The sequence below is a fragment of the Carassius carassius genome, chromosome 12, assembly GCF_963082965.1.
Source record: "Carassius carassius chromosome 12, fCarCar2.1, whole genome shotgun sequence".
Classification (NCBI taxonomy): domain Eukaryota; kingdom Metazoa; phylum Chordata; class Actinopteri; order Cypriniformes; family Cyprinidae; genus Carassius; species Carassius carassius.
In genome coordinates this window covers 17,304,045-17,329,693 of record NC_081766.1, presented here as the reverse complement: position 1 = coordinate 17,329,693, position 25,649 = coordinate 17,304,045, and the positions used below count along the sequence as shown (strand labels likewise).

Below are 25,649 nucleotides of genomic sequence, written 5' to 3'. Positions count from 1 at the left end.
GAAAGTTTTGCAAGTGGCAGTTTTCACTTAAAGGCACAATATAGATTTTCTTTTTAAAATATCCAAGAACCACTAGAACAGTGTTATATATTTTGCTGACTTGTGTATTTAATTTATCCCAAATTTTTCGAAGAATGTTTAAATTCAGAGATTCCCATAATTTCCCTAAATTCCCATAATTTTAGGATACTAATTAATATTTATGCAATAATTATGATAAATTTTCCCACTGAAAATAATACAATTGTTTTTCTAATATATTATATTACTTTTCAATTATGGCAGTATTTCATGTTAAAATTCAGTAGATACAATGTAATCCAATCTCCAATTCCATGGTTTAGCCACTAGATTCCAGCTCTATATAAAAGGCTTATAAATTCTCTAGTTGTTTATAGACAGGGGCTGCTGAAACAATTCTACTCGGCCATTGAGTCTGTCCTGTGTACATCCATAACTGTCTGGTTTGGTTTAACCACCAAATCAGATATTAAGAGACTACAACTGACAGTCAGGACTGCTGAGAGGAGTATTGGTTTCCCCCTGTCCAACCTCAAAGAGCTTTAAACCTCCAGAATGAGGAAAAGGATTGGTATAAATCACTTTGGACCCCTCACACCCAGCACACTCTCTCTTTGAACTGTTACCTTCAAATCTGCACTACATAGCACTGATCAGCAGAATAGCCTGAACAATTTAAAAGTTCATAACTACATACTGTCCATCATAACTGACACCTTTTTACATAATATCTGGAAATCGTATATTGTAAACTACATAAACGCCACACTTGTAAATAACATATCTGTACATTAATTTAAATAATTATGTGTTTTTTTCTATATTACTATATATTTCTCCATGTGCTGCATTCTTTTTTCCCCAGTTTTTCTCATATTAGTGTTATTTCATATTTACTGTGTAATTCTATGTGCAATGCACTATCTTGTATGTTTGCACTGTGCGTAATTTGTTCTGCACTGGAAGCTCCTGTCGCCAAGGAAAATCCATGTGTGTGTAAACATACTTGCCAATAAAGCTCCTTCTGATTCTGATTCTGAACAAAAGACCATTTATCTTTTTCGAATCAAGTCCACGATTTATGTATTTATTTATTTATTTTTGTGGTTCAAATCTTGACTACCATAAAAGTCCTTTTCGTATCATTCCAATGAAGTAGGAATTTTTAAAATTCCTAAACATTTTTTTTCCGGTCTAAAATAAGCGAGCAACACCAGAGGGCTAGAGGCTCAGTCCTCAGCACAACCGGATTCATGACTCGCTGCCGCCTTAATTGTACAGATTCGTGATTTGATTGGTTCCTAGCAGACACACTCAAATCTCTAGTCAGGTGACCGTGTGCTCGCTGATCTCACGTGTGAAAGACATTCATGTTCATCCTTACACTATTGGTAAAATTAACCTGGAGTGCCACAAAATACATTCATAATGGATGAGCCAAACATACTGAGGCGGCGTGGTCTGCAGGTAAGAGTGCATGAGCGATACACACAGTATTATTCAGTATAAAGAGACCTTATCTCTACTCATTCAACAACATGCATTCAGTGGTTCATCAGTAGCAGTATGTTTTATTATATGTTTTGAAAAGCGATCGTTGCATCTTTGCAGCAACTTACATCAGACTTCTCTCATCCGTTTGTTTACGTACATTGAACTGAGAATCGTTGGAAATGGCTTGTTTTGACGTGCAGAGTGTTGGAAATAAATGTTTTTTTTTTTATTATATAGCCTGCAAATATGCAATATAAAATTAATTGAATATGTGTTTTTATACTTACAATATTACAAAAACAACAGCTGTTGATTTTATGCAAGTTTCGATGAAGCAGACGTTTCATCAGCAGTTGCCATGGTGATTACAGCATTTATGATGGAAAGACTTGCCTTTACTTATTATTTTTGCACTACCCTCCCGATTAAGTGTTTAATCTATGTCTAAATAGATCTGGTTTTCCACTAAAAGTGTTTTGTGCTATATTTGTCTGAAAACAAGAAAGTGAAACTGTAAAGGAGGCGGATGAGTGAATGAATCAAAACATTTTAAGTAGGCCTGTGTAATCCTGTTTTTTAAGATGTGGCCAAAAATTATGATAAATTAACACAACGTTTGCCTGTTACAAATGAACAATTAACAATTTAGAACTCTTCAATTTCCCCCCAAACTGTGTAAACTAATGTCAAGTGGTAAATATAATACAGACTATATAATATATAAAAAATACAAAATGGTAATCTATACGTGTGTGTGTTTGTGTGTGTGTGTGTGTGTGTGTGTGTGTGTGTACTGTACTGACTGAACCATATTTTGGGACAAATTTGTACCCAGAAGTGCAGCAGAACCTGACAAAAACTCACAACATGTTTTAAAGGAATTTCTCATTTGTTAAAACAGTATAAAATAAATGAATATAGTTATTTTGCAGTAAATGTAGAAGGATTCCTGGGTTTTATGATTAGGATTATGTGGGATATAGTATTGTTAGGTTAAAATATTTAGAACTAGCTCAATATCAAAACAAGAAGTCTGCAATGTCTCCATTATAGCTACGTCTATATGACTAATTTTGTTTATTTGTGGGTGCAGTTGCAGCCTTCCCTGTCTGGTCAGCATGATACTTTGTATTCATTATTATGAATGAGAATGAAAATAGCATTAGAAGCCAGACATGGAGACTTTCCTCGTGTATGAATCCTGTACATTACACAGTGAATTACAAAATCTACATCTGCAACATTTCACTTCTGTAGCTCATTTCGACATGGTAAAAGTGATGGTGTTTCAGCTCACACCATTTACAACACCCCTTGCCTGCAGTTAGTTATGAGAAAATGGGCCACATGTCAGGTCTAACCTGTTACACAGAGGTAAACCTGAATTTCTGTCTCTTGCTGCTGCATCATCCACAACTGCATGTGCGTAAGTGTGTGATTGTGCAAAACAGAACATAGTGACACAAAAGTTATTGGTCAGACATAGCACTTACGTTTTAGAGGTTTATTAGAGTTTTACACTTATCATTACGTAAAACCAGTATTATATCTGTTGACAGAATGGATTTATGTATTTATTTATTTTTTATGAAGCTTAAGTTAACTAAAGCTTCAGTTTTCAGGACTGGCTAGGAACTTGGCAACTACCAAGGAATTCTGTGAGGTTATAGCGTAGAATTTGATTATATTAATTATGAATTAGGACCTTAAAGATTAATAAGCATTAAATCAAGAGTCAGTATTAAAACTGGATCCAGAAATACAAAATCAAACTTGTTTCTCCCTCAGTATTGAGCTTTAGGTGGACTGGAAGATTTGTTTCTGGTTCAGAACTCCTGTAGCTTTTAAATAATTGACAGGCACTGTCACAAAGAAAAGAAATGTAGTCTTTAAAATTCAATGTTTGACTATAGTTGTGTTAGATCATGACCTAATTGCCCCATCTTATTTGATTCTCTTGAAATCCAAAGCTCCTCTTGCTCATGCTTTTTATTTTCATGCAATATTAAATGCAATATTTGTGGTTCCATTAAAACACGCTTGGTAGATGCTCTGATAAAACATAACAGGCCATTTGTGTCCATAGGCCTAACTGTATTAGGTATGTTATGGGTGACTTCAGTTATTTGAATTAACCCAGTCTTTATTACTTTCCAGAAGGAACTGAGCCTTCCACGCAGAGGAAATACGTGAGTAGGCTTCTTTCTCATGTATAATATTTTGTCAGTCATTTTTAGCTTTCATTTAGGTTATTTTGTGTTCATATAATTTTCATTCATTTCTTACACTTTTGACAATTCTAGTATTTATCTTGTACTAATATAAAAAAATCAAAAAGTCTGCATTGATAATTTTTTATTCATTCAAAAAGTGCGCATGCAAAGCAAATGAAATTCACGTTTGCACAACTAATATATTTGATATCATAATTAAAGAAGGTTATATAAAAACATCATAAATAAGATTTGTCTGAAAAAAAACTGTAGTAACAGGACAGATCGAGTTATTTATTTATTTGTTTGCAACATCCTAATTTTTACATGTTAAATTTTTATTGGTAATATGAAATGTTTTTATCGATCAGTAGGCTATTTATTAGATTTTTATCAAATTTATTTAATATTAGGCTAATATTTACATCCACACAGTATTCATTAGCATTGGGGCATTATTAATTTACCATATCACACGCTTATATAAATATTAGTCTTAAAGCCACATCAGAGGAGGGTTTCTGAAAGTTTGGGACTTTTGGCATTATCCTCAACACCAACATATTACACGCGCTTACCTGTATGGGACACTGTTTGCACGCTAGGTTACAGGAGGCGGGTTTAGTTTAGTAGTTGCCCGGCACAGTGACCCCTTCTTTCAGTCAGACTCTATGACAACTTCCTGTACTCCGCACAACCGCCTTTCTCTTATTGTTGCCCTAAACTTGTAATCGTCACAGTTGGGTTTGCTGTACCTTTGAGCGCGAGAGCTGCATCCGTTTGGAGGTGACAGGGCTTGAGTATAACCAGACGATGGCATTTTCCAAACCTATGTGGCAGTGTGTCATTTGTGAGAAAATAACGCGATGATGGCATCACGCTGCTGTAACGTTACTTAAGGCACTTTCTGTCTATTCCCCGTACTGCTTGCAATGGAGTCTGTCGACATGGAGTTCGCCTGGGAATTACATTAAACTCCACTGCTGTTCCTCGTGCCAATGCTGCGGTGTATCAGGATTTGTTAACTACGGGGACAACGACGACGAGCACACCGACATCATGTCTGATCGGAATTACTGGACGGTGTGTCCGAGTTATAAAAGTCAGTTCGTTCCAGGAGGTTTAGTCAAACGACCCAAGAGGTAACGACGAGTTTAATAATGTTTCTCTATATGTTCCGTGTTAACTGATTATTAATCGTCAAGGTTGGTCCGCAAAACTTACTGTAAAATTAACTTGGAAAAAACCCACAGGCGCAACCGCGAGAAATGTGCTTGATCAACTAGATCGGTCTTTGAAATTCCCATATAACTACTATGATAGTAGAAAATATCTGCTTAAACTTTCTCGATCTCGTTGTGGACAGCCTCCACTGTTTTTCCACCCAGCCCGGTTTTGTTCTGATAGTAAACGTGGCCCTTGTTCAGAGCGTCTGCGGCTCATTGTCCTGTTGGCGGCGGATGATCATATTCTGTTGTCTAGTCTTTACATAATGTTTATATACAGCTTAACTGTCTGTATGGTTTGTCCGTTTTGAAGTCTTTGTCAACAAAGTATAGTTACTGTGTTCTATAGCAGGTTTATCTGTAGTCAAAAGTTAGGGTATTGAGGATTGAGGTCAAACAAGTTTTTTGTGTGTGTTTATTTATTATATATATATATGATTATTATTATTTGTATTATTATTATTTGTTTTTTTTTAAATACACGCCAAACAAAATGCCCTGGTGGAAAAAAAGAAGCTAAAATCAGCCTATTCTGGTTGGTGGTTTAAGGTGGCCAGCTAAAGAAGTGTCCAAAAACCCCTCTAAAACCAGCCTGCTGCCCAGCTAAGACAACGCTGGACGACCAGCCAACCAGCTTAGGCTGGTTTTAGATGTTTTTTATTTTCAGCAGGGATGTGTTAAATGATTTTTAAGAAAAAGCATTTTAAAAGCATGTACATGTTGAATGCAGAATTTGCTAATAAAAAAGGTTTACATATTAAGTAATAAACAGTGCACTAAATGTGTGCAGTATAAAATGTATCACATTAAACATATGAGATTGTAAAAAATGATCCGTTTTGTAGAAAAAGTTTTTATTTTGCATAGAGAGGGTCGCCCCTTTGTGTGTGCTGCCATGTTGATGTCACATGACCAGTCTTGTTATGCATTTGAGTAGGCAACTGTTTATACTTATAGCATGTTTACTTCTTAAAACTATCAATGATGATCTGCAGTTTCCATACGCTGAGCAAGAAGTGTTGTGAATGCACGAAGGTCAAAATGCCTCCGCTCAACTGCAATTGAAAAACATAGAAGAAATAGAATGAAACAAAACCTTAATGCATCCAGGCCAATAGGTGTCAGTATAAAGCCCCAAACCACTGGTACTATGGTAATATTGGGATGAATAAGAGCCAGATAAACAAAACCTTACTGAGTTTACCTTTAAATTCAAAGCCTTTAAAACCAATTTTAACTTAACTATTCTGCAATCTAATAAATGAACAGAGGCCGGTTCAAAGAAACCGAAGACATTCAATGTTGATTGAGTTTTTGCATAAAATCAGTTGATTGATGTTTTTGTAAACTCAAATCTTTAGGTTGTGTTCCAGTACTAAAGACATTAACAGACCATCCCTATAGATGGCTTTTTATAATAATGAAAATTGTGAAACTGGAATTTTTTTTTTTCCTTTAACAAGAATAAGTGTTTTGTTTCCACAGTAATCGGAACAAGAGGAAGAGTTTGGCTCCCTCACCTACTCTATCAAGACCGCTCTCACCCCTTCCTTTGCCATCTGGTAGCTATAATTACAGATTTTTGCTTCTCTCTCAATTATGATAATGATGTTTGATTTACACTGTGCTTGATGATAAACACCGGGTAGCATAACCTTCTTGCACATTCAGCCCACTGTTTGGAAATGCCACTGCCAGTAACGCTCTGTCAGCAAAGAGTGCCTGGCAATACAAAGCCACATTGACATCCAATAACTCTGTAAATCAACCATAATGTGATCATAGAAGGTGTGTTTTCTACAGGCAGCAGTCCGCTAGACAGTCCCAGAAATGTCTCCAGCAGTCCTTCGGTCAATTTTCCATTCATACGGAGGTAATTCACATTAGTCATTTGTGTTATATCTTATATCTGCCCTTTCATAATGGTGGTATAAAAGCGAGGATTGAGTGGAAAGGTTTCTAGCTGGCCAATAGGTTTCTGCGTTTGCTGCAGCTGCCCTCAAGGCTGCTTGTAATGATGAGACCCTATCAGCTTTCTTGTACCCCTCAATGAAGATGGAATGAGTTGTTTTTGGTTGTGTTTAATGTGCCCTGAAAGCATGCATCTATTTGTAAACTAATGATATGAGTGGGTAAAGGTCATTTAAGTTCTTGAAAGAAGTGAAGTTTGTTTTTAACGTTTTGATATTTTATTTACCTTTTCTATCAGTCAGTTATTAGTTATTTTAGTTATTAGTCTATTTTTAATGCATACAAACTTGTAAATCATGTAAATCTATCTTTTATATCGACTATCATACAAAAGGGGTTTGGGAGTCTTTAAAAAAAAGAAGAAATTAATACTTTTAATTGCAATAAAGACATTTATAATGTTATAAAAAATAATAATAGATTTCCATTTCAAAGAAATGCTGTTGTTATGATGTTTCTCTTCATCAAAGGATCCTCAAAATATATCAGTTTCCACAAAAATATTAAGCAGCACAACTAATAAACTTGATGATAATAAGAAAAGTTTCTTGAGCAGCAGATCAACATATTAGAATGATTTCTGAAGGATCATGTGACTCTGAAGACTGGAGGAATGATGCTGAAAATTCAGTTTTGGCATCACAGGAAAAAAATAAATTTTAAAATATATTAGAATAAAGAGCAGTTATTTAAAATTTTGGTATTATTTCCCTATATTTCAGTATTTAATGTATTTTGATCAAATAAATGCAGCCTTGATGAACATAAGATAATTAAAAAAAAACAATTAATAATCTTGTGACCCCAAACTTTTGATAGTACTAGGTTTTCAGTTTTTCATTCATGGCTGATTAAATAATTTTTAAAATTACCTGCATTTTGATGGTTTGGATAAATATCTGAATGGAGATCATGTCTTCACCGTCATGTCTTCTTATATCTCTGCCCTATTTTAGACCAGACACGCGAAGGTGGTCTGTAGCATCGGTCTCCTCTGGATATGGAACCAATCCACCCAGTTCTGCTGTTTCAGTGAGTGGGCCCATCTCAGTTATTCTGCATAGACCCTCTTTGCTTTCCTTTTCTTGAGCCACCAGTCCGGTTCATCTGCAGTGTTTATCTTTTATAATCAAACAATGCAATCAGATGAGTTTAAATCATCATATATTAACTGTGTTATTTGTAGATTGTTTGATTTAGCTTTTGGAGTGCACGCTAAGAGCAGTACTAGTGCAGCTAGTTGAAAAAGAGTAACAAGTATACAGCATGCTTAATTTCTTTATTAATATTGATGCACCTTAGTGTTGATGTATTCAGGGTCTGAATTGTGGAGAAGTGGTGATTTCCATTCCTAAAAAAAAGGTCATAAAAATAAATAACATTAAAAAAATCATGGAAAAGGATGGGGATTTTTGATAATGAATATACACTTTTTGATGATAAGTTCTGCTCTAAATGATTTAATTGGCTATTGAATGATTTAATGATTTTATTGCTCTCTATAAAACTATGATAAAATCATAATTGTAATTGGTAACCTTTATCCCCTTTTAAATATATTTAGTAATTTTATTTACATAATCTGAACTGATTAAACCCTGTTCTGGCCATGAAAATAGCCTTGGAATTCATAGAATTCCATTGGTCATGCCATTTGTTATTTAACCTGTAGTTATTTAACAACAGGTTTGGCCATTGTGGGTAATGCTCACTAGTGGAAATTGATTAGTTTCACTGATTTATTTTCAAGGAAATCGTAAAAAAAAAAAATAAAAACATTAGCCCCTTTCTCTGTTTTGAAATGATACATGGCCATTCATTGCTCATGCGATGAGGTCAGCCTTGTTTAACAATGTCCTATTGAGCCAGTGTCAGTGGAGACTTTATTCAGAGGGAATAAAGTCTCTGGTTTCTCTGGTTTCCTCCTCCCAGCACTGGTCCTGTCATGTGCCCTTCTGCTCATTCTCCTTTCCCGAGATTGTCAGTCTTAAATTACCATCTATACCACAGACGAGAATGGAAAGTGTCCCGTCCTGTAGTTGTCTTGCATAATTTCACACCCTAATAAGCAGCTTTAGACTGTCAGATGCTCACCACTTGTGTTTCATGCAATCTGAGCAGTGAGCACACCTGCCCCGCCTTGCTATGCAGACTATTGCTAAACAACTGTTGTTAAATTTTTACACATCCATAATATTATTTAAATGTGATTTGTTGTCTGAATCTGGCTATGTTTCTCTGTCTCCTGCTCTTTCTTCTGCACTAGTCTTCCTCCTCACAGGAGCTCCTGCACCAGCTTCCCTCCCATCCCACCCCAGACGACCTCCGTCGCCTCTTCAAGCATTTCAGGAGCTCAGAGAGTGTGGCAGATGAGGATGGACAGCCCTCGCATTTCCGTCCTCGCTCACGGAGTCTTAGGTCTCTTGTTTGATGTAGAGAAAAACAACAAGCTTTAGAAAACTTAAGCTAATATTTGAAATGCAGCATTTTCATAGAGATATTGCAATTCAGATAGCTGCTGAAGTATGTTTGCTGGCTTAGAAAATGTGAAATTTCAATTGTAACTCTTGAATTTCTTGATACCAAGTGAATAAGAATGAAAAAAAAAAAGTTTTTAGAATGAAACTCACTTACTTGCGTTTATACAGTGATGGGAAAAAGTTTGCAAACAGCATATTTTAATTAGCTAATGCTTAACAATCCACTCTGCCTGACACATTTGGCATGGCTAATCTATACAGATTTTATGTTCTAAACAATGATTAATTTTAAACTGTAAAAAAAATCAGAAATATGACCCAATAAAATTATACTGCTTTAGTGAGTTTACTTGGATAAATATTTATCTTTCATTTCTTCACCTTTATGCTTTTCCAAAAAAAGGGAACACAAAAAGGGGAATTTTGGAAGACAGTTTTTCATGTAATTACAATGAATGGGCATTGAAGATTCAAAAAGGAGGCAAAAATGTAAAAAATTGTGGTCCTTTTCCTCACACAAAGTTATCAGAAGGTCTCCGGAGACTTCAAATATACTGCACAATATTTTTATTTTAGTATTATTTATATACTTTGGTAGTGTGTGTGTGTGTATATATATATATATATATATATATATATATATATATATATATATATATATATATATATATATATATATATATATATATATATATATATATATACCAAGACCTTCACAGTTCTTTTGTGTTTGTCAGAAGTCAGTCAGTCATGGACAGGGTTTGTAATGAAATGTGGGCGAGTAAATTTTCATTCTGAAGTAAATTATTCCTTTTAATGTTATTTGTTTGCATAAAATAAGAAAAGTAGATAGATGTAACTGGAGTATTGTTTTGTTTTGTAGCCCTGGGCGGACATGTGGCTCTTTTGATAACGAGATTGTGATGATGAATCACGTCTACAAAGAACGGTTTCCAAAGGTAATTGAACTCTGACATTTAAATGTAGTTCATCATGGATGTGGATGCCACGTCATGTCATCACATGTTGTTTGCTTTGTCTAAATTGTGGCTGTGGGAAAATTGATGGCCTGCTTGGTCCAAACAAAACAAACGACAATGGTCACCTACGCATTCTCACAGTGTTTTATCCCTCTTGCAGGCTACAGCTCAGATGGAGGGGCGTTTGCTGGCAGTGATTGCAGACTACTCCCCGGACAGCGCTCCTCCTCTTGCTGATGGAGTGCTGGGCTTCATTCAACACCAGCTGTTCGAGCTCGTCCGAGACTGTCTGGAGAAGTCCAGAAAGGGGCTCATCACATCTTGCTACTTTGTGGAACTTCAGGAAAAATTAGACAATTTCCTACATGAGGTAGAAACATATTCCATACCTGTAATGAATTGACAAATTACAGATTTTGTATTGTAACATGGACATTTGCATATGATTCTAAATGATTCATTTACTTGGATCCAGTTTGCAAAGAATTCATGTCAAGAGACCAGAAGTTTAAAAATTCTTAAACGGTTTAATGAAAATATATTCAAGCAGTGCAGTACCCCGCTGTTCAAATCTTCGCTGTTGTTTTTTTTTTTATTTTTTAGAAATTAGTAATTCTGTTCAACAAAATCACATTAAATTGACCCAAAGTGAACGTAAAGACTTATATATAATGTTACTAAAAAGTTCTATGTCAAATAATTGCAGTTAATTTGAACTTTCTATTCAAGAACAGTTTTTAGAAAAAATATAAAACAACTTTTTTCAACATTTATAAGAAATGTTTCTTGAGCACCAAATCAGCATATTAGAATGATTCCTGAAGGATTGTGTGAAACATGTAAAGTCAGCTATTTTAATTCAAATATATTTTAAATGAAACACATTTCTTTAAGTTGTAATAATATTGCACAATATTACCGTTTTGTTTTCTGTATTTTTGATCAATTAAATGGAACCCTGGTGAGCATAAGATACACAATAATAACTCAATACTTAAATATTAAAATAAATCAAGTAAAAAATATCGAGGATCTTCAAAATGATGATAAATTTAAAATCACACATATTTCACCCATGCTGTTGGAGTTTGACTTGGGTTAATTGTCTAGAGAGTTTATTACATTTATTGAATGTATCCAGCCAAAAGCCATGAAAAGTTTTGTATTCTTTGGTCAATGTTATTATTTGATCAGTTTTAGCTACATAATTCAGCATGGCTTGTGTGTTAGGTTTGGGACACGGAGCATGTGCACAAATTGTGTGTCTTCAAAAGTAGCTTCCTTTCTATGCTAGTTTCGACATAGTACATTTGACATCGGACATCCCTTGTTTGCAACATCACGACCGTGCTGTAGTTCATGATGGGTGGTTTAATGCTCTCTTTCCAACTCTCAGCTGAATCACTTATACTGCCACAACCCATCTTTTTTATAAAAGCATTATTACTGAATGATTACTGGCTTATGGCTCCAGATGTAAGGCCCCTGAAGTCCTGAGTTATTCTTTTAGTAAGCACTGTTCTTGTCATATTCCCTCAGAAAATGACATTCAGAAAACTGCTGTATTGAAACAATACGGTATCTTCGATTGATGAAAACATGTATCTATGATGAAAACTGTTGTTTTTCTGGAAAGAGGCTGAAGAGAGAATAGCAGTAATGAACGCTGGTCTGATGTGTTTGTGTGCTCAGGCAGTCATGTTAACACTGGAGGGAAGGATGGTTAATGAGGGCAAGTGAGAGACTGTGTTGTCTCCCTGAGGAGCTTTTGCTCCATGCTTCTGAAGTCATGAATTGCAAAATGAAGGAAGAGGCTGATCAAATTAAGAAAGAGGAAACAGGTTTTGGTGCAACAAATTCCATCTATCTTTCCAGGGTGCTTGCTGATGGCAGGTTTTGGTTTGTTCAATGGAAAAGAGTCGCATGAAAATTCTTCATAGTTTCAAATGCTGACATACAGGTTTGGAATGACATGAGGGTGAATTGAAAATGACAAATATGTAATTGTTGGGTGAACTATTGCTGTTAAATGACTTGTTTGTCTTAAATGTCATTAGGGGCTTGAGGGGTTTTTATGGTCTTGCTCTGTCACAGTGAACCGGGTCACTTATTTCTGCAACTTTTACCATTTGAGATCTGACTCATGGTAATATCTACTAAACTTCATGCAAAAATGAAGGTTGTTTTGTTTTGTGCTCGTAAAGTTTATTTGCATTGGCAAATGACAGGGGTTTTCTTTGTTGTGTTTTTCAACCACAGGCATATGAGCGCTCTGAGAGTGAGGAAGTGACTGTTATTGCTGCACTCGTGAAGAAGATTCTCATCATTATTTCCAGACCAGCAAGACTACTGGAATGTCTGGTAAAAACATTGTGATTCTGTATTAGGAAGAAATTATATTTGTCACATTTAACTTCAGAGGGCTACAGCTTTAATAATGTCTGCTTACTGGGTACTGATAGGCAAATTCAAATAAAATCTCAGCAGAATGGTGAGGGTTTAAATTGAATTTATTTCCCCGCAGGGTTCCATAACATTTTGAAAACCAACTGTTACCTATTAATCTTCCTTTTGTAATGAATTACTGTGTGAAGACTCAATCTAATGCCATTTATGTAATGCGGACATAACATGTTTCTATTAACCATCAGGAGTTTGACCCTGAAGAGTTTTATCAGCGTCTTGAAGTTGCAGAAGACCATGCAAAAGTTGACCAGGGCATCAAGACTGACATCCCCCGATACATCATCAGCCAACTGGGTCTCACTCGAGACCCCCTGGAGGGTATAATTATGATTTATCTAGCACCCACCCTTAAATTATACATTTTTGTCTATGTTGTAAAGGGTTATTAAATCTTAGCCTTAGGCAAACTAGTGATTGATTTTCCTCTTGTCTTTGGGTTCAGACATGGTGCAGCTTGAGCACAACAACTCGGGCAGCCCAAGCAGAGAACTGGATGACACTGCAGAGGTAAGAGAATAAATCAAGGCTTGACAAAATCTTAAAAGGGTTGCTTCTCCACCCCGCTGGAGGTCTCATACTTCTCTTTCCAAGAATTTCAAGCTCTAAATCTCTTTCCCAGTCTAGGTGCAAACTGTTTCAGTTTAAATAATTTTGTATAGCTGTAAAATGAAATTACTACTGTGTATTACAGTAATATTGGTACAAATTCAACCCATATGTATGTAGTAAACTTAAATATTAAAAGTAAATAAATATTAAAAATATTTTTTATTTTTAATATTTACTTTGCTAAAGTCTGCTATCAAAACAACTACAGATTCTGATACTCTGGCACTTTAAATTGAGATTGGATGGGTGATATTAAAAATCTGATATAAGATACCGTTCACAAGTTAGGCCATAAGAAAGAAAAGTCTCTAGTGCTCATCAAGGCTAAAGGCAAAAAAAATGCAATATTTTCAAATATTTTTACATTTTAAAATAACTTTAAGGATTCTTTGAATAAACTGTTCAAAAGAGCAGAAATCAATCATTTGTTACATTATAAATATATTTACCTTTATTCAGCAAAGATGCATTAAAAAAATGCATTGCATTGAAAAAAAAAAATAATCTTACTGACCCCAAACCTTTGAATGGTAGTGTACATGCATATAAATGTTTAGGTTGGCTTTTTAACCTTGTGAATTATGAATTTCGATCAAATAGATGTTGTATTGTTCTGTTCTTGAGAGTTCATATTTTGTGTCCTAGACTCGTCCTGGAACCACAACACCTCGAAGAAAACCTCTGGAAAGAGATTTTGAGACTATAAAGCTCATCAGCAATGGGGCTTATGGGTGAGCTCACACTTATTGCTTTTTACTTTAAAAAAAAGGAATAGACTGTTTTATAATCACTTATATTTAGGTCACCAGTTGACGAAAGGCTGGAATACACTAACACAACAGTCATCTAGAGTTTTGCAAGTCTGCAGATTTTGAACAGTTAGAAAATGACATTGTTTATGATGGGTAAAGACACCCAGTTTTTGGCTCCAGACGATGATCCCATCCAGTCAGAAGATAACAAACATGGTTGATATTTTGAGACTATTAAATTTTTTTTTTTTTAATTCATTTGTCTTGTTTCTGTGCATGTTTCTGTTTGTTGTGTTAGCAATGACTTCGAAGTCTGATTGTGTCATTTATTATATGATGCCCAGATTCTCTCTCTAAAAATTTAGAAAGCCAAGAAGTGTCTGATTTGAAAAATGTTTAGATTTTGAAAGTTGTGTGGTGGACTCCAGACTTGAGAATATCAATCGGCTTTGATCCTGATTTGAGCGTTGACTCACAGGGCCGTGTACCTAGTAAGGCATCGCGGGACACGGCAGCGGTTTGCCATGAAGAAGATCAACCGGCAGAACTTGATCCTGAGGAACCAGATCCAGCAGGTGTTTGTGGAACGAGACATCCTGACGTTTGCAGAGAACCCTTTTGTGGTCAGCATGTTCTGTTCCTTTGAGACACGACGGCACCTCTGCATGGTCATGGAGTATGTGGAGGGTGAGTCAGAGGAGTGATGTGTTCTTACAGATATGTTCCTTGATCTCATTTTATGACACACACATGCATCATTCCTCATGTATACTGTCGTGAGTCTGCAGATGTAATGTTTTAATATGAAATTGTCTTTGCAGGTGGAGACTGTGCAAATTTGCTGAAGAATATTGGTCCCTTGCCGGTGGACATGACCAGAATGTACTTTGCAGAGACTGTTCTGGCACTAGAGTATCTTCATAATTATGGCATTGTGCACAGGGATCTCAAACCTGATAAGTAAGAGCACCTCGATGTAATCCTGCAGTTATGCATGACTCCACATCCAGTAAATATTGCATTCACTGTGCTTGTTCCCTGTCTTCAGCTTGCTTATTACATCAATGGGGCACATTAAACTGACTGACTTCGGTTTGTCTAAAATCGGTTTAATGAATATGACCACAAACCTGTATGAAGAACACATGGAGAAAGACACACGGGAGTTCACTGATAAACAGGTCAGTCTGCCTGTACATTCAGCACACCAAATACTTTCACACTAAAGGACTAGTTTTGTCTTCATTTATTCACATAATTTCTACCACACATTTTGTTTCTTTTCTTTTTTTCTTCCATAAAACAAAAAGGCAATGTTAGGCAACATGTCAGAGCAGCATACTATTTTATTATTATTATTATTATTATTATTTATATTCTTTTTTTTTTTTTTTTTTTACTGGCAATTTCCTAACAGGGCAAAACAACAAGATAAACTGACATGTAAGAGTTACACAGAAACAAATATTTTTGAGCAAATAATGACTTATGTATTAATTCATATTTTACCGCCAAATTCCACGATGAAAAAAAATGTGATTTAAAATGAGATTTGGTTAATGAGAATGGAAGATTTGAGCAAATAATGATCTAAATTAAGTATGTATATTATTTAAATTTTATTACTACAAAGTTCCAGAAAGGACAAAATGGCAACATTTTTTAGAAACCATATGATAGCTTTGTGTGAGAAATGAACTTTGTGTAATATTTCATTAATAGCTGTCATTGTCTTTATTCACTAATATTGTAACAATGCAATACTGTAATATTGAGCAAATAATGAGTTACATTTAGTTGTTTTTCCACACTGGCTTTAAATGGCTTCAGAAAAGTTCAAACTAAGGTTTTCTTTTGTTTTCTCTTTTTGTTTTTTTTTACTTGTATGGTGCCAGTAAAAATTACCATTCACTTTTTTGTATGGTAAAATGATGCTCTGGCATTCTGACATATTTTGTGTTTCACGGAAGAAAGGAAATACAGAGGTGAAGGAACATGAGGGTTAGTAAATCATTACAACATTTCCCATTTTGGGTGAAATTTTCCTCCTGTTTTCTAGGTCTGTGGTACTCCAGAGTACATTGCACCAGAGGTGATCCTGAGGCAAGGTTATGGGAAGCCTGTGGATTGGTGGGCCATGGGCATTATCCTGTATGAGTTCCTGGTGGGCTGTGTGCCTTTCTTTGGAGACACGCCAGAAGAGCTCTTTGGCCAGGTGGTCAGTGGTAAGGATGAAGTGGTTTTAAGAATTCAGTCATGATTGAAATGATTTCTGCCTACTGGATGATAAAACGAGTGGAAAAGGTTCCCATTGCCCTACATTGCAGAAGAGACCAGAGCTGTATCTAAGCATCAGAATATCATAGACTTTGGAGTGGGCTCTTTTGATACGGCCTGCTTTCAGTGCTCTACCGGGAATGTAAAATTCTACTTTATGCTATTAATGTTGTGTGCATGTGTCTGCATCCCTCTCACTCCGTAGATGAAATTGAGTGGCCAGAGGGTGATGATGCATTAACTCTTGAATCTCAAGACCTCATCACAAAACTACTGAGACAAAGTCCCAAAGAGCGCTTGGGAGCTGGTGGGTGTTTTACCTGTTTAGTTTTAATTTATTATTATGTATATGCTATTATTATTTATTATTAAGATTTTTTTTTTCTTGAATCTTTTATGGTTTTTATTTTACAATCAGCTTAGGTTTTTTAGATCTAAATAAATATTTTTTTTTATATTTATTTTTTTTATTTTTTTTTTCAGTTTTAGTAATTTTTGTACTTTTTTAAAAGCTTAAATAAACTAGAAATGTTGCCATTGCAACTAATTTTGTTTCATAACAGTTTTTAATCAACAACAACAACACTGCTATTTAAGGAACTTGATAAATTCACCATAATGCAGTCGGCATTGAATCATGTGTGGTATGACCTACAGGAGGGACAGCAGAGGTCAAACATCACATCTTCTTCCATGGTCTGGACTGGAGTGGACTGTTAAGGCAGAAAGCAGAGTTCATTCCACAGCTTGAAACTGAAGAAGACACAAGCTTCTTTGACAGTAGGTGGCTCCCTTTCTATTTTATGACTTTTTCTGAATCATAAATATGATGCAACTGAACCTTCTGTTCATCTGCTGTCCAGCACGTTCTGACCGTTACCACCACTCTGAGGAGGACGATGAGACAAACGATGATGAATCTTATCAGGAGATCAAGTTCTCTTCCTGCTCGCATCGCTTCAGCCAGGTGAAAGAGAAGAATGTGCACAATGTTATCTTCTAGAGATGCCAGTCACTCAGACAGACTGAGGCATTTAACACAGTAAGGAGCAGGTCATGACTTGTTTTTGTCATATGAATCAGGTGTACAGTAGCTCCGAGCAGCTGTCTTCTCCCTCCAACTTGAGCCTGTCCTCCTCTGAGCGCAGCTGCAGCGAGGAGAAGGAGGACCGGTGGGATGGTCATTCAATGCTTTCTCCAGTAGAAACCCCCAGACAGCTTCCATCTAGCGACAGGAAGCAGGATTCCCACAGGGGCGGGTAAGTAAAGAAGAGTACTACTAACACACACAAAAAAACTTTTCTGCAGCATATACCTGGATGAGCTTGCAAAGAATGATGTAATAGTAAAAAAATATGATGAACTCTACTTCAGGTTAATTTATCACATTGGAATGATAAGATCAAATAAATATTGTTTCAAAATTGATTAGCTCTTGTGACGATCAATGCTGCTATTGTTAACTAAAATGTAAAAAAACTTTTTCTTATACAGCGTTTATACAATCTGTCACTCATTTACATCAAAGAGCGTCAAAACGGTGTTTATTGTTAAAATTTCCTGAAAAATAGGACGTAATTTGAAAGATTAGACTTTGTTTCTTATCAAAAGTTTCTGATGAAGTTCCACTCGTGCAGTGGTTAAAACAATGCTGTAAGGCCCGTACCGAAAATGTTTACAGAAAACCCCTAATATATATAATGAATTTAAATGTGTCCAAAGGGTGTTCAAATAATTTATAATTGTTGTATGATATATATAGGGTGGCCATATGCACCGTTCATACGGGACACATCCCAGCCAGGATTTTAATAATGCCTAAAATATCCAGGTTTTGGCTTTGCACTTTGCGGGTTGATAGTTGTGTAACATTCATGAGTGCTATAAAGAGCAGAGCAGACAGCTCCTTATGCTTTCAAATCGCTTTCACGTATTTGTTCGTTCGTTTGACTTGAAGCATTGTGGCGCACTTTGTTTTATTTGGATCTGTGCGCAGCGACGCTTCAAGTCAATCGAACGAACAAACACGTCCCTCTAGATCTCACCTTCTCACACGCAGCCCCACAATTGGTCGATTATGTACAGTACCTGCATGTTATTGGTCAAACTGCTCTGGATGTTTTAGACAATGGCCGGGACGTGTCCCGTATGAACGGCGCATATGGCCACCCTAGATATATATGTGTATATATGTCATTTTCAAAATGTTGCCTAAAGTCTAATTTGATCTCTTTTCATGCAGTCAGAGGCCGAGAGCATCCTCCAGTTCATCTCAGCCTGAGAGGGGCACTAGTCCTTTAATTCTGAACAGCACTCAGAGCCTTGAGGCCATGCCACGCTTTGCTTTTCCTGAGGATGAGGGTAACCTTTTTATTCAGATTTTATTTGAATATTAGGTGAAATTTAAGGGCGATTTGTGCTCATTCTCAAATGGAGTTTTCTTACATTTTTGTTTCTTTTTAGAAGGTCTGGTCTCAAATCTCCGGCGAATTCGTCTGCGCAGCAACTCCACTGGAACAAGACCTCCTAATCGCAGGGACCACAAGAGTTCGCACCGCCTCGGGCTTCATCAGGAGACCCCAGAGAAGCCACGCTCACCATTTACATGCAAACTCCCAAAGTCTGCATCCGTGTCTGGCCTTTCCCTCATCGTCACAGCAGGTACAGTTCAAGTAGACGATGCACCAACATGTGATGCCATCTCACTGAAGGCAACTGAAATTCATGTGGCTACAACAATAAACAAGTGAAGCAGGTGGTTTCAAGAGAACAATGAACAGTCGAGAGGAACAGAGAGCTTATTGAGGAAGTTTAAAGCGAAACCTGACTTGACATCCACATATTTAATACCAATATGTGGATATTGCAGCAATTATGAGGCATTTCTCTTATATATGATTCTGTATTATTGTCATAGATGACATCCCTGGTGGGCTCCAGACAAGCCCCATGTCTTCACACTCCCTCTCATCCAACCCTTCATCTCGGGACTCCTCCCCCAACCGAGAGCTCTCTCTCAGCGCAAGACGTCTTCTTCCTCCTGTGGTCATCCACAGCTCTGGGAGGAAGTATGGCTTTGCGCTCCGTGCCATTCGGGTGTACATGGGTGATACTGATGTCTACAAAGTGCACCACATGGTCTGGGTAGGTATTATGGATGCAGTGTAAATCATTCCACTTTATTGCATGGTCATCTAGCGATGCACCATAAATACATTTTCGGTTTTGATATGTCAGTATCTATTTTGTTGACACAACATGGATAAGCTATAACAGGTGAACATGTCATCTGTGTGGACTGTAGCACTAAGTTCAATATTCAATACAATATTCATAGTTTACTATCTTCATTTTGTATTGCATACCATCCGATAATCGCACTAAGCTTTAGTTTTAGCTTTAAATTCTGTAAATTTTATAATGAAATTCAAACAATTTGGATTTGATACTTTTTAAATGTGGCATGCAAGATTGCCTCCGTTCAAGCAGCACGTGAACCGATCCTGTCTTCTTTTTTCTGGCTAGATATACCATGAAATAAACAAAAATGAACATCAGAAGATGAAATGTCTCGTTCCTGCAGTTGAAACACTGATTGAGCGATTACATGTCAATAAAATATAAACAGTGTCATGTACCATAAAGCATTTTTTTTTTACCCAAGGAAAGCCATAAATGTAATCGGCCTAATGAAAACTTTAATTTTAGTTTCAGTAAAAAAAATTTTTGGTACATCACCATGGTTAATCATACTGAGAACCTAGTGTACAGACATTTTATTGGTTTGACACTTGTCACATGTGTTTTTATGTGTTGCCGTTTATCTAGAGCGTTGAAGACGGCAGCCCTGCTCACGAGGCCGGGCTGAGGGCTGGGGACCTCATCACTCATGTGAATGGAGAGTGTATCCAGGGTCTGGTGCACACTGATGTAGTGGAGCTTCTGCTGAAGGTGAGATTCTAAAGGCGGCCCGTGCACTTTTTAAAAAAGGACTGGGAATAGATGCTTGACTTCTTGATTTTTTCATTTGTAGAGTGGCAGTAAAGTGACTCTGCAGACGACTCCTCTTGAGAATACGTCCATTAAAATTGGGCCTGCGAGAAAGACCACCTCAAAGGGGAAGATGGCACGACGTAGCAAAAAGAGCAAAAGGAAAGAGGGTCAAGACAGGTTGGAAATATGTGTCTTCTAGAACATTTAAGTTAAAACTCATTGAATCCCAAAATGTAATTGAAGCCTAAATTTTCTAGTAAACGGCGAAACCTTTTGAAGAAGCTGCCTAAACACAGTCCAGGGATTCAAAACAGTCGCAGTTTCTCGGCGGGTTTTCAGCACTCGCCTAATGACAGCCTGTCGGACTCTCCAACGCTGAGCCTATCTCCTGGACCCAACACCCCGAGCAGAAGCCCAGTTCCAGACCTGTCATGTGGTACGACTCCGACGCTCTCTCACTGTCAGATATAGTCTTATTTGCTTCACTTTGTAATTAGAGATGCCTCAAATAATAACTCCATGTTGAAGGAAGCTTTAGGTCAAATATGGACTAAATAAAACTTTTTAATGAAATTTTTAACTCAAAAGTTTGGTTAGTCCGTATTTGACTCAAAGCATTTTTTAGAGTCGAGTTTGGCAAGATATTTTTATTTATTAACAAAACTGTCCCATGGCTCAATAATATTTGGAAACCTTTTTTTTCACTGAATGATATAATATGAGGACCCCTGCAGACCCTCATGATGACTGTGTGTCAACATCAATAAGTCTCTCTAAATCCGATTATTTGACCTGTATTATGACAAGGCAATGTTAGTTCAGGTTATGAAATTATTATTTATGAATTAATAACAAATAATTCATGATATTTGCTTTTAAACTTTTCAAAGTACTGTTCAAAGTATAAGGTAAGGCAGAATGTGCTTATTATTAACTTGTTGGTTAAACTTCATGACATTTCACTTTTTTTTTCAAACCATATAAAACTAACATTAACAAAGTCCTTTTAAGACAAGTCTTGTCACTTGGCGGCCATCTTTGAAACGCATCCAAGTGCAGCTCCTATCTCTTTGAATGGGGAAACATCAAATTCTCCAAAACTGTTCATTAAGTTTCTGACAACAACTGTGTCATAAATGTTGTTGCTTTTACTCAAATAGCATTATAAAAAGCTTATTTCTCAGGCTAGATCAGCCAGTGTGCATACGCAGTCCTAAAAGCACGTCTCAGAGTGCTGACTGTTTCTGACTTTACCGATTGGCTCTTTCATTCAAAAGGCGGGACTTCCTGCGATTGAGTGGCATTTCATTTTTCCAGAGCGGCAACCTCCCGCTCTCTCTCGTGAAGCCAACAAGGAAGTGACTAAAACTGCAATTCATTGATCAGCCGCTTGAGGCTGGCTGCAAAAGGGAGTCAGTCCCATAGACTCCCCATGTTAAAATGCCCAACTTTACAGCAGAAAAAAACATGTTTACAGCCTGGTTCAGAAAATTATTTTGGTCTATATAGCTTATTTTGCCTTTCATGACAACTGTGAGGGGGTGAATTTTTTTATAACTCATCCATTTAAATTATATTAAGACTTAAAGCTCTGCATAATTAAGGGCGTGGTCACTTGAGTGATAGGTGGATTGCCGCTGCTGACACTGCCGTCGTGCTAGGTGGGTGTGGCTTCAGCAACCAGCTCCCGCCTTTTTGCCCATTTTCGATTGTCTGAGAGTTGCGCGGTGACATGCTGTCAAGATGGCGACGGCCCACTCTGCATACTTGGTGCTTCAAAAACACTTCAGGAGTCTACAGGTGACAGCACTGACACTACGTCCATGTTTTTATACAGTCTATGATTTTTCCCCATTCAAAACTATACGAGTGACATGTCTTGGATATTCTATAGTCTTTGACATTAAAGGGATGGCTCACTTTGAAATTAAATTTTGATAAGTTTTAGCTTACCTCAAGGGCATCCAAGATGTAGGTTTCTTTGTTTCCGCAGTATTTCCCATTTTGATATTTTTAGGACAAACCGTTCTTTTCAGTTCGGAAATATAATCTCATTATATTTCAGACAGTGCAGATTGGTGGTGTATCATGTAGTAAACAATGAGTGACGTACACGTGCAAGAGATCACTTCCGGCGCTTTCCGCGCTTGCGCAGACTAAGCCAGAGCGCGCGCGCACGTCACATCAGGAAGCACTCACGCACTCAGGTCAGTTGGACGTGGTTGTGAACAAGAGGTAAAAACGATATAAATACTGTTCGTTTTCTTACACAAACCGCTCGTTTCGTGTCTTAGGTCATCAATGTTTACTTACGATGGGGAATTGTTTAATTTAGACTTCTCTGTGCATGCTCTTTGAGGTGGTGACCATAGACCTCCATTATATGAGTCACAGACAAGAACGGTTTGACCTAAAAATATCAAAATGGGAAATACTGCGGAAAGAAAGAAACCTACATCTTGGATGTCCTTGAGGTAAGCTAAAACATACCAAAATTTAATTTGAAAGGGAACTATACCTTTAATACAAACAGTACAGAAATTGGTACGTGTGTTTTAAATTATTTTTCTTCATCACGGACACTGTTGTGTGTCATTTGATTTACACTACCGTTCAAAAGGTTTGGGGTTGTTTTGAAAGAAATTTATGCTTTTATTCAGCAGGGACACATGAATTTGATCAATTTGATGCATTCATCTACTGATGAAAAAAAAAAGACTTCCCTATTGATGTTTTTGAATAGTTCATAAGTGATTGGCATTGCTTGTATTCTCTCCACAGATTCAAACTCTCCACAGAGTTCCTCACCCTGCTCAAGCTCTCCGAATTCACCCATTCCTCAAAATCGACCAAGTTCTCTCCATGTTTTGGGATCCAAGATTGGCCTCCACTATAGCAAATCAGGCCGCTGCAAGTCCTCCAACAGTATTCCCCCCTCTCCCCTCGCCTGCAATCCCTCCTCACAGCCTCTGTCTCCTCAGTGTTCTCCATCTTCCCTCGCTGGATTTCCTAAAAGCCTCCACTCGTTTCATAATAAGATGATGTCCCCGCCAACCATTGTGAGACAGACGGTGTGTCCACGAAGCGCAGAATCACCCCGTTCGCCACTGCTTAACAGGGTTCAGTCATCTGAGTGGCCTTCCCGTGCCCAACATGGAGACAAAAAGGATTTCTCCACTCGAAGACACACTGTGGAAGATCCCCAGAGTGAAGCTGAGGGACTCGAGTTCCAAACTAGTGACATTGCCTCAGGTTTTGTGTGTGTCGGTGATCATGCTAGACAAGGGTTGTACCTGGCTGGCCAGAGAGTGAGGGACTCCGGCGGTGCGGTGATGAGGAAGCTAAACTTGTCTGAGAGAAGAGATTCATTTAAAAAGCAGGAAGCTGTTCAGGAGGGCAGCTTTGATAACTCCGATGACAAGGAGGCCACAACATCTACACCAGTGCCATCTCATCCATGTTTCAGAGCGGCATGGAGCAGTACAACACCGGTGGAGGGAAGCTCCCAAACTTCAGCGAGGACGACCGATGAGCTTGGATCTAAGCGAAAAGAACAGAAGAAACCAGAGGATAAGTGTTAGCCTTAGAAAAGCCCAGAAAACTGTGAGACTCCGATGTACGGGTGCTTCCATTATCATTTAAATCATAATCAGAGAAAGGGGGGGTGTAGAAAGTCTTTGTTTAGTGTCATTTATTTGTGAATTAGAAGTCATTTACCTGCCAAACTGTCTTTTAATGGGATCAAAATTCTGCCATTTTTTTCAGCCTCATGTCGTTGCAAACCTGTGTAACCTACTTTACTGTGGAACATAAAAGATGATGTTTGGAAAAGTGTCTCGGTGTTGTTTTGGCCCCATTGACTCACAGTTTATGGACAAAAGCTGTCTTAAAGGGATACTCTACCCCAAAATATATTGTTTTTAGTCATTAATCACTTATTGAAGATATTTTGGATGAAAATTGGGAGGCTTGTGACTGTCCCATAGACTGCAAGGTAAATTTCATTGTCAAGGTCCAAAAAAGTATGAAAGACATCATCAGAATAGTCCATCTGCCATCAATGGTTCAACCGTAACGTTATGAAGCGGCGAAAATACTGCGTATTGCTCAGATTCTTCAAAATGAGGAGACACGGAGGAGACAAATTGTTGAATAAAGTCGTTATTTTTGTTTTATTCGCATACAAAAAGTATTCTCATAACTTCATAATGTTACAGTTGAACCACTGATGTCAGATGGACTATTCTGATCACACCTTTTATACTTTTCTGGACCTTGACAGTGTAACTTACTTGGCAGTCTATGGGAAAGTCACAAGCCTCACAGTTTTCATCCAAAATATCTTAAATTGTGTTCCGAAGACGAACGAAGCCTTATGGGTTTGGAACAACATGGGGGTAAGTGATTAAAGACAAAATGTTCATTTTGGGGTGGAGTTTCCCTTCAAGATATTGTTGACATTTGTGTTCCACCAAAGAAATTCATACAGGTTTGAAACGAGTCGATGTAAGTGTGAATAAATGATGACAATTTTCATTTTTGGGTTGACTATCCCTTTAAGAATTTGAGTTACAAGGTAGCACAATGAACTTTTATAGATTTTGAAAGAATTATTTATTACATTTGTTTTATACGGGACGGGAATAGAAAGGTCATACAGTAGGATCGCTTTTTGACAATTTGCACATGTGTGGTCCTGCCGAGGTTGCTGTTGTTTTTTTTCAGTCTCAAATCATAAATATCAGTAATATTGTCATATGAAGTCATATAATGTCTGAGTGGTCAACAAAATGTAGTTATTATATTTTGACTAATATTCATTTTGCCATTTTGCAAGAAATAAATCTTGCGTTCAGTCAGTCATACACAATAATATTCCAGCACCTAAATAATGACCTGCAAGAAGCCATTCAGCCAATGTTGACATTGTAGTGTGCCATGTTTACCAGAGCATACTTACTTAGAACAAAATGGATTATGAATACTAATTCGGTGATAACTTTTTACTTCTAATATTTTGGATTTGGTATATGTACTAGCAGTGTTGTACAGCTGAAATCATTTGACATATGTAATCTTTAAGAATTGGTGTTTTGTATCTGCACTATAGCCTTCTGAAGTGTTGACGTGCTTGTTTGGTTACACAGAAATGATTCAGTTACGAGTA

At 37.1% G+C, this 25,649-nt stretch overlaps 1 protein-coding gene across 4 annotated transcripts; it reads left to right on the top strand.

Moving 5' to 3' along the window:
* The first annotated feature begins 1,361 nt into the window (after nucleotides 1–1,361).
* LOC132154942 (microtubule-associated serine/threonine-protein kinase 3-like) lies at nucleotides 1,362–25,308 on the top strand. 4 transcript variants are annotated; one of them, XM_059563681.1, is made up of 27 exons: nucleotides 1,362–1,488; nucleotides 3,673–3,704; nucleotides 6,440–6,516; nucleotides 6,758–6,827; nucleotides 7,882–7,957; nucleotides 9,192–9,343; nucleotides 10,289–10,364; nucleotides 10,546–10,755; nucleotides 12,645–12,746; nucleotides 13,037–13,169; nucleotides 13,294–13,358; nucleotides 14,106–14,191; nucleotides 14,691–14,899; nucleotides 15,034–15,172; nucleotides 15,261–15,393; nucleotides 16,272–16,437; nucleotides 16,695–16,796; nucleotides 17,147–17,269; nucleotides 17,353–17,456; nucleotides 17,573–17,748; nucleotides 18,732–18,850; nucleotides 18,953–19,150; nucleotides 19,407–19,633; nucleotides 20,318–20,440; nucleotides 20,523–20,659; nucleotides 20,740–20,918; nucleotides 23,264–25,308. In XM_059563681.1, exons 1-27 carry the CDS (start codon nucleotides 1,450–1,452, stop codon nucleotides 24,061–24,063), a joined length of 4,053 nt encoding a protein of 1,350 aa, XP_059419664.1. In that variant the 5' UTR covers nucleotides 1,362–1,449; the 3' UTR covers nucleotides 24,064–25,308. The 4 variants fall into 4 exon arrangements, with proteins under 4 accessions (XP_059419664.1, XP_059419663.1, XP_059419662.1 ...); XM_059563680.1 differs by lacking the exons at nucleotides 1,362–1,488; nucleotides 3,673–3,704 and adding an exon at nucleotides 4,287–4,870 and having other exon boundaries at nucleotides 18,956–19,150; XM_059563679.1 differs by lacking the exons at nucleotides 1,362–1,488; nucleotides 3,673–3,704 and adding an exon at nucleotides 4,289–4,870.
* Nucleotides 25,309–25,649: the final 341 nt, after the last annotated feature.